Consider the following 9,278-nt stretch of genomic DNA (forward strand, 5'->3'; position numbering starts at 1 on the left):
CACACACACACCCCACCCCCTACCTCTCCCTGGCCAGCTCTGTTTTAAGCATGTCTGAGGGGACCCGGCCTGAGAGCAGGTGATCGATTATGACCCCGCTGGGAGAGTGGAACCTGACGGCGAACCATCACCTGCAGAAAGCCCCAGCTCCCGGGGAAGGCAGCAGGGCCACAGTGGGCACAGGGCTCGTGAGGACTGAGGGAGCGACTCTTGCTTCCGCAGGAGACAGCGCAACCTGAAGATGGAGATGCTGGCTGGCTGTGGAGCGGGCATGTGCCAGGTGGTGGTGACCTGCCCCATGGAAATGCTCAAGATTCAGCTGCAGGATGCTGGACGCCTGGGTGAGCCCTAGCCCTCCCCTCACACCGGCTCAGCAGCCCTCATTTTTAGACCCCAGTCTGCATTCTGGGGTCCTGGGGTCTCTATGGTAACCATTCTAGATTTCAACCCGTCCAGCTCCAGAACATGCAGCAGAAGTGGCCATCTTGGTTCAGGAGAACTTAGTACCTCTCTCACGATGCCTTTTTAGCAGACTTGATGTCCTGCAGGTGTTAAGACACGCCAACGGCCTGCTCACTAAACCTGGAGTCAAAAGGAATTTTATGCCATGGAAGCAGACCTGCAGTGAGAAGGCGTCCAAAAGGGAAAAGAGAAGCCATTTCTGTTCATTTGGTATTCCTTCAAGGAGAAGCTTGGCCCCTTCCTAAACCCTGACCTTCCAGGCAAAATAGAACCCGTGTAGGTGCTAGGCCAGGGCAGATCCGTACGAGCCAGGACTGGCTGCCCAGCTCATCCCTAGTGGAATGGGGCCTCTCATCTCAGGTAAACCCACAGTGTCTGACTTGATCAGCTAACGGAGAATGCGGTCACCCGGCAGCTGACATGGAGGGGTGGGTCCTCAGCAAATGTAGGTGCCCTCCTCCTCAAACAAGCGAGAACTCAGCCGGACGTTTAGGTTGGGTTCAGTCAGCCTGAAGCAAAGCTGAAGGAAGACTAAGAGTTCAGGAGCTAGAAAGCCCCCAGTGTTTGGAGTGGGCTACGCCTTGAGCAGCTAACCACAAGGCCAGTAGTTCAAACCCACCAGCTGCTCCATAGGAGATAAATGAGGCTGCCTGCTCTCGTAAAGATGTGCAGGGGCCATTCTACTCTGTCCTGTGGGGTCACTCTGAGTCAGTGGGTTGAGTGTTGAGTTGCAAAGCGGAAGGCCTGCCGTGTTCAGGCTCCCGGCCTGGGCGGGGGGCTTCAGTATCCGGAACACTGAAAAGGAAGTGAAGGGATTTAGATTGGCTATGTGCACTTGAAGAGAACAGGACTGTAAGATTTGTAGTGATTAAGTGACTTACTGCTTATGGCCAGTTGCGACTGGCACGGTACCTTGTTTCTTTCCATGGGAAACTTTACATGGTGATTATCTTCCCACCCCACCCCCCAAAAAATCCCCCACACAAACCACCAAGCCTGTCACCATCCAGGTGTTCCTGCCCATGACGACCCCACGCGTGTTAGCAGAACTATGCTCTGTGGATTGTCCACGGCTGATCTTTGGGGAGCAGTTTGCCAGGCCTTTCTTCTGAGACATCTCTGGTTGGATTTAAACCACTAACCTGTCAGTTAACTACTTGCAAAGCTGTTTATTAAGAGACCCGGACCTAGATTACTACCAAAGAAAATCAATATATATGAGGACTCTCTTCTAGTGTGGCATATGGCCCCTGCTGGGGAGCAAACAAAACTGGGACCAGAAAAGCTTCCAAGAGGCAGACCGTACCTCTCTGACACTGAGACGGGAGAAAATACCTCTCCGCACCATTGCCTGACGTGCCTCCTGTGGCCATCCATCCGTGGGACTTAACCCACCTCTGTTTTTACTCTGCTCGGGGACACACCCCACCACATTGACGCCACGCAGAGGAGCTCTTCGTTAATCAAATGATCGGTCTGCAAAGAATCAAATCTAAGGGGCAAAAAAAGACCTTGCATCTGCCTTCCAGAGGGAGGAGGCAGCTCCCTGAGACTGCAGGGGAGAATGTCTGGCGGAAACACAGGAATTTGCTACTTTCCACACTCGGTGGGAGATGTATGGGCTTCCTGTGTGCCACCTGGTTAGGAATGGGTGACGGGTTCGAGCCACAGCTTGATTCAGAGGTGGCGGCCCTGGCAGGGCTGCTGCAAGCTGTAGCAGGGGACAGTGGTGTCTTGCAGCTGCCACTACACTGTCCCCTGACTCTGGGATGGCTGGTCCACCTGTCCAAATCGGCGGCGTCAGCCCTGTCCTTCCTCTGGGCAGCTCATGAGATGATAACAGACGTGGGAGAGATTTCCTTGGAGTCCGCAACGAATGTCCTAAACCCAGGACAATCTTCAGAGGTCTAATCTTCCATTTTGAGTTGTCCTGGTCTAGGCTCTGGGAGTTGCACGGTGGGGACTATTTCCCAGCCCCTGTGGGCACTGGGTTGTGATGGGGAGTCTGTCCTTTGCCTTCCAGCCGTCCACCCTCAGAGCCCGGCCTCAGCACCTGCCTCCTCCCGATCCTACACCACGGGGTCAGCTTCCACCCGCAAGCGCCCATCCGCCACCCTCCTTGCCTGGGAGCTGCTTCGCACTCGAGGCCTGGCCGGCCTCTACAAGGGGCTGGGCGCCACTCTCCTCAGGTGAGGCTCTTTCTGAACTTGGAGCATGCACAGCCAGCCCTGGTTTCCTGCGGCCCACGTGAACAGCAGAGGGAACAAAGGCCAGGTTACCCTCGTTGTCTTCCCGTGCCCAAGCCAGGATAGCAGGTGGTCTCCACACTCCTCGTTTCGTCCAGAATTTGGGTTAGACAGAAAGGGTCCCCGGAGGGCTGAACATGAGTTGCTTCTCCAGTGAGCAGGTCCACACGAGTGCTAGGTATTGTGTGGCCCACCACTGCAGATCTTTTACAAGTAAATACCATGGGAGGGGAGGGGATTGGGAGTGGGGGGGGAGTGTTTCAAACATGGTGGATAAATTCCCCTTGTAATTCCATGCTTCCATGAACTCTCTAGAAGGCCCCTTGGATGCCCTCTCGTATTCCCTTACTGCTGGGCTTTTGATTGAGTTATTAAGTTCTGGCCCAAATCTTCTCAATTGCTTACTCCTAGGCCAGGAGCTAGCAGCGGTTCTCAACCTTCCTAAGTGCATGACCCTTTCATGCAGTTCCTCACGTGGTGGTGACCCCCAACCAGAAAATCATTTTCATTGCTACTTCATCTGTCCTTTTGCTCCTGTTATGAATCAGGTGACCCCTGTGAAAGGGTCGTTCAACCCCCAAAGGGGTCGCAACCCCCAGGTTGAGAACGGCTGCCCTAGATGAACTTGACCATCCCACCCGCCCCTGCTGGTCCACACTGAGCCACTTGTTCAGCTCGACCTTCCAGGAGGGCAGGTCCCCAGTCTGGGTTTCCCCTGCAGAGGCTGCTGGCCGGCGAGTGGACTGGGAGGTGCGGCAGACCGAGGGCGTCTGGAAGGCTGTCGACCTCGCTCCAGTACCGCCGGCTGCCAGGGCAGCACAGGCGGCCTGGCTTGGCTCTGACTCACCAGACTAGCAACACAGCTTATGGGAAAGGCCTCCCGGCTGACTTCCGGTGGAGGGGTGGGTGGTGGGGAGGCGGCTCAGCTTCCTCCTCCTCTCTGCAGAGATATCCCCTTCTCTGTCATCTACTTCCCGCTCTTCGCCTGCCTCAACGGCCTGGGGTTCGACGCGCTCTCTGGGAAGGCCTCCTTTGCGCACTCCTTTGTGTCGGGCTGCGCTGCAGGCTCCGTCGCTGCCGTCGCAGTGACGCCTCTGGACGGTGAGCGCTGGGGAGACCCAGGGGCCTCGGGGTTGTCAAGGGGTCTGCGGGGTACCTGGGACTTCAGGATCAAATGATGAGGCTGAAAACTGTGAACATCCTCCTGGGGGTGTCAACCTGTGACCCCCCCAGAAGTCCTCAGAAAGAATGAGGGGCTAAGGAGACCCAGTCTTGTTTCTCCTCACGGCCCCGCTGCCCAGCTCATCAGCTCCCCGCCTTCAGCTGTAAACGACTGCCCCAGTCAACACATGAGCTGAGAGCAGGGACTAAATCAAGTGTGGGCCTTTGCTTCTGTTATCTGGGGCTGCACCCTATTTCTCTACCCCACAGGTGGCCGGGGGGAGGGGGGCGGATCTTTCCACACAGCAAGCATGGTGTCCCTCATCCTCTCCCCGAGTTCTCACAATGGCAGAACTGGCCCCACGACTGTTTTACGTATGTAAAACGGTCACTTCATGTTGAGAGAGCCCCCGAAGCAAGACGGCCGCTCTCTCTGTTCACCGTTCCTTGGTTTGGTTTAGTTCTGAAGACTCGGATCCAAACCCTCAAGAAGGGCCTGGGGGAGGAAGTCTACAGCGGGCTCACAGACTGTGCCAGGTGAGTCCCAGCCCGCCCTGCTGCCAGCGGCTGCCAGAGCGGCCTCCACATTGGGCCACATGGAGACCCACTTCGCTACCCTCCCTTACACCTCTCAGCGCAAACAGGCCACCTGGGGAGCCTTTTCCTTCTCCCGTTATCTCCACACCCTTTCTCCCAAAGAGTCTAGCCAAGTCCAAGATCCAGCTGGTTTCCGGAGCCTTGATTCAATAGCTAAGTAACCAAACCGCCTAAACACCGTGAGCAAGGCCTGCCTCCCACAAATCCGGGGCCTTGGTACTGCTGTGGAAAGTGGCACCTCTCTCGGAGGACTAAAGCCTGAGGGAGCAGGTGCCACACAGCATCCCTGCCACCTACTTCTGCCCTTCTGCTCACCAGCCTCTTCTCTCTGCAGGAAGCTCTGGATTCGAGAGGGCCCAGCTGCCTTCATGAAAGGCGCAGGCTGCCGGGCCCTGGTCATCGCCCCCCTCTTCGGGATTGCCCAAGGCGTCTATTTCATTGGGATTGGAGAGCGGATCTTGAAGTTGTTTGAGTAGTCCTTTTCCCGGCAGCCGCCTCTCTACCCAGCCCACGTACACCAGACCTTGCCATCTAACTTGTAGGACTACCTCATTCTGGGGAGGGACCCTAGTGCACTCTGCTCTCCCTGCACACCTGCGCTTGTCTCCTCTGGGAGAATGCCTCCCAGGGATCTGCAGAAGCCCGAACCACACTTACCAGCGTGGCCCTGGTTTGGTGGGTTTCCTGGCAGGCCTTCGCAGTTAGTACAGGCGGAGGGGGTTCCTGCTACACTGCGTTTTGATCTCACGCTCAACCCTCGGTAGACGCGAGTCAGTTCTAAGATTTAGCTTTGCTGATCCCAAATTCATAATTAACAGTTAGTGCTAGCACTGAATTTGCAGGAAGAGGAGCATCGGAGATTCAAGAGGACCATGAAAGCCCTCGGAGTCAGGACTTCGTATGAAACCAAGCCAGGCCTTTCACTGTGCTGGCGGGGGTGCGGTTACTGGGGAGTGGAAAGGGCTGGCCATAAACCTTCTGGAGCCTGGGCTCTCTGGACCCCTCCGCACCAATGTTCGTGCAAGCCATTTGAAATAAAGCCAGGTGGTTAAACCTCTCCACGAACATGGCCTGTCACCTGCCTTGACCGTGTCCACCTCAGAACCAGGCAGCCCCGTCAGTCTCCGAACTGTCCCTCATGAAGATGGGGGCTGTGCCCACAGGGGTAGTTCAAGTGACTGCACTGTGAGCCTTCGTCAATCCATCACGCGGAGGAAGCGAGTCTGCTGGGACCGGTCTCCCGCCCCACACAGGGCTGCTCCCGAGAAGGGCAAGGACGTCACACAGGCGGGGTCAGGGACCAGTGGAAAAATACCTGTCCCAGGCTTCGTTGCCATTAATCCCCCCCTGTGGAAATTTGGGTCAATGAGGAAGAGGATGGTGCTAAGATGGTCAGGATCACCTTGGTGGGCCTATTCAGTCACACTGTAGGTAAAACTCCAGCTAAGCAGGGTACTACACAATCTGCGAGACCTCGGGCTGCAGACAAACTCCCCGGAGAGGGGGTGGGGGGCGGGAGCTCTGCGGAAGGTTTAGGCCTGGGACACAGCAACCCTCAAACCTTGGTGTCCTTCCTTTGGTAACTCTGCCAACACCAGTAGACCTGTTCCCACAACACAGTAGTAAAACTGCTAGGAGACCCTGGGGGGCGTGGTGGGGGTGGGGGCACGGCACATGGGTGCCAGATACTTAGGGTGAAGGGTTAGCCTAGTAACAGGGACCAGGAAGTGCCGGGACACACGGGCTCTTGGACTCTGGTAGGGACAGCTATGTATGATCGAGTGTGACAGGACCTTGGAAAATGATTCTTTTTCATTTAACTCAGTAAGAGCCTTCCTCAGGTCACAAATTTGTAGTATAGAAACTTAAAATTATTAAAAACAAACAAATACTTTACCATAAATTCCACATAAACCTTTTAATAAATAAAGCATATTCATGGTTTAGCTTTTAAGTCACATTTACAAATGGGGACAACATCTAGGCCCAACTAGGTCACACGGTGAAGCTGCTATAGGTGAAGGAATGCATGCCTCACATGCGTTTTAACCTGAAAGTACACAGACCTGCAAGCAGAGAACCCTGCACACCACCCCTCCACAGGAGACGGGGATCTGGAGGGAGCAGAGGGCCCGGTGGAGTCACGCAGCTGTCATCTGACCCCACCCTTCGGCTGCGGAACCAAGGGAAAGCGAGTGGCTTCTGGATGGACTGGTTCCCCGCCGTCTTAAGTGAGACTTACACCTATTGGGAACAATCAGGCCAAGGGCATTAGCTACAGTAGGGTATCCCATTGATACAGAACAGTAGAACAGCAGAGAGGTTACACAGATAATCTTGGTTCTTCAAATAATGGAAACTTCCAGATGGTATCCCTGGAGGACTGAATTCCACCTTCAAAAGCTTAGTCCAAAAACTTCCTGTTGGCATTAGCACCAAACAAGGCTCCCCGGACCTCGGGCATCATCTGTGAAGAAATCATTGTCTTAATGAACGAGTGTTGGAGAACTTCAAAAGAACTGCCAGTGTGTTCTTCCCCTGGGGGGCGGGGGTAGGGACGGAGGAAAGCAGAGCCACGCCACGCACAGCAGACACTTCTCTTTTCCGACAGAACAGATCAAGAGCGCCTTGTCGGGCAGCAATTCGACTCACTGTGACCCTAGAGGGCAGAGTCCAACGGCCCCTTTGGGTTTCTGATACTTGGACTCTTTATAAGGTTAAATGGCTGTCTCTTTCTCCCTCAGAGCAAGCAGCTGGCAGACCCAAACTGCTGACCTTGTGGTGAGCAGCTCAGGGCTCCCTTACAGAGTCCGCGGTGAGAGTTAGATAACCACACATTTGGAATGAACGCTGAATGCTTGGTGAAGCAGAGGCTGCTGTTGAGTCCATTCCAACTAAAGGGGACCTTACAGGATACAGTGCGCTCCATAGGTGTTCTAAGACTGTAAGGCTGCACGGGAGCAGCCTGCCTCCTCGCTCTCCCACAGAGGCTGGTGGGCTTGAACCATCAACCTCCTGGTCAGCAGCCCACAATGCTGACTCACAGTGCCACCAGGGCTCCTTGAAAGAAGGCAGAGGACAGTCCTCAGGCCATTCCTAACTCCACTGTTGCCCTGTGACGTAGGGCGCATAGACACACTCCATGCTCAGACTCTGGGTCATGGGCGTTGGCGGCCACTCATTGCAAGGTCAGCGACTCCACACCACCAGCCACTGGCTGGGGGAAGGTGCGGGGGCTCTCTGCTCCCTGAGAGTCCCAGTCTCAACAACTCACAGGCGCAGTTCTCGACTGTGCGACAAGATTGCTTTGACTCATGAGTTTTTGTTTTTCCGTCTTGACCTGCGAAGATGAGCCCTCTGTCTGGAGTGACTGAGAGGGAGCTGCACCTGTGCAGGAGCACAGTGAAGTGCCTGGTGTGGCGACGGAAACGGCCCTCAGAGGAGTCAGTCGGACAGAGGAGCCGCCAGGCACACGGGTGCTGCCCTGTGATGGACCAACTGAGGAAGGGCATTTGAAGTTTCACAGGCCAGCTCTGAGGCACACGCTGTGATATCAGCAACGCCCACCCGGGTCCCAGTGCTTTCGCGCCAAGGGGAGCACTTGCACCAACAGCAGATGGCTTCACTCAGGCGGGAATAGAAGCCAGAGCCAGAGCTAACGACTACTGACCATGCCCGGGCTTCTGAACAGCGGGAATCTCCCCAGCTGTTTCCAGAATTCACTGACACAAGCCAGGGAAAGCCAACAGCCCACGGCCACTTTGGTAAACACATGCTTTCTTTTGTTCTCCTCAAAAGAAAACCCTTTCTGACCCTAAGCCCTTCCGTAGGTGAATGCCGTTCCTTAGAAAAGGCCAGCTCCTCCTCTTTTCAGGAAAGGTGAAGAACGACATGCCAAAGAGCAGTCCATGGACGTGTTTCCGGAGCCCCTTCCAGAACCATGCGCAGGCAGCAGCCCGCACTCACCTGCTGGGCGATGAGGTCCAGCCGGCTCTCGAGGGTGTTGGAGACCTTTATCTTCCGGTCCCCGTTACAGATCTCAACGCCACCAGCTCTGCGGACCACAGGGAAAGGGCCACTGTCATCCCCGGCAGGAAGAAAGGAACACGCGCTCGTTTCTTTGATGCCCTTGGGTGACCTAAGTACCTAATGACTACAGGGAGCCGACAAACAGCGGCGACAGGTCTAAGAGTCACTTTTCAAAGGCATCTGACAAGAAGATGTGCGGATCAATGATAGCTGACACTAGGGCCTGCTGCGTGCCAATTCCATTTTAGGTGACAGCACCTCACTGAGGTCGAACGACTAGCCCTCCTGGACAGAGTGGAAGTGGGGGAGTTGGTCCCATGTTGGAAACCAGGGATACAGACCACAGAACCAGTAACAGGACTGACAGACTCAGCATTCACTCTGGTCCACACATGGCTTACAAAAGGACTTCACTGGCAGCACTGGACTATTTCTTAATGACTGTTTTGATGGGGCCATACATACGCGTAACTTGTGAGTTCGTCAGATAAAAGCTGTCACCGCTACCTGCAGCTAAACTTACCCTCCAACCGACAGGTCACATTCTATTACAAGTAACCTCAGAGTAAGACATTCTTTTGCTGCATTTGAATGTTATTTCACCAAATACGGTTTGAAATAAACAGGCCATCTGCCAGCAGCTGGAAGAGGCTTTGTAAAGTCTGCAGACTATTTGAGAGATCACACCATTTTTTATGTCATCTATTTTCAGTTTCTCTAAACACACGATTAGGGAACTTCAAGAAATTTGTGGCAAAACAGAAAAATATGCTGGACTTTCCC

General features: G+C 54.7%; 2 protein-coding genes across 5 annotated transcripts in view; one reads left to right on the plus strand and one right to left on the minus strand.

The window, feature by feature from the left end:
• SLC25A18 (solute carrier family 25 member 18) overlaps positions 1 to 5,523 on the plus strand; it is an 18,477-nt gene extending 12,954 nt beyond the window's left edge. For all 4 annotated transcript variants that reach the window (XM_045295884.1, XM_045295885.1, XM_030887226.2 and 1 more), the window contains 5 exons: positions 223 to 341; positions 2,486 to 2,651; positions 3,655 to 3,809; positions 4,331 to 4,406; positions 4,801 to 5,523. In XM_045295884.1, the coding sequence (XP_045151819.1) occupies positions 223 to 341; positions 2,486 to 2,651; positions 3,655 to 3,809; positions 4,331 to 4,406; positions 4,801 to 4,942 (658 nt within the window). In that variant the 3' untranslated portion in view covers positions 4,943 to 5,523. The remainder of the gene's footprint in view (positions 1 to 222; positions 342 to 2,485; positions 2,652 to 3,654; positions 3,810 to 4,330; positions 4,407 to 4,800) is intronic.
• An 842-nt stretch (positions 5,524 to 6,365) lies between these two features.
• Positions 6,366 to 9,278, minus strand: part of ATP6V1E1 (ATPase H+ transporting V1 subunit E1) — a 16,667-nt gene continuing 13,754 nt past the window's right edge. The window contains exons 8-9 of the mRNA XM_004710283.2: positions 8,433 to 8,520; positions 6,366 to 6,933 (exon numbers count right to left, since the gene is read on the minus strand). Of these exons, the coding sequence (XP_004710340.1) occupies positions 6,871 to 6,933; positions 8,433 to 8,520 (151 nt within the window). The 3' untranslated portion in view covers positions 6,366 to 6,870. The remainder of the gene's footprint in view (positions 6,934 to 8,432; positions 8,521 to 9,278) is intronic.

This window comes from Echinops telfairi, unplaced genomic scaffold, assembly GCF_000313985.2.
Source record: "Echinops telfairi isolate 266 unplaced genomic scaffold, ASM31398v2 ScPeMD7_6273;HRSCAF=7185, whole genome shotgun sequence".
Lineage (NCBI taxonomy): Eukaryota > Metazoa > Chordata > Mammalia > Afrosoricida > Tenrecidae > Echinops > Echinops telfairi.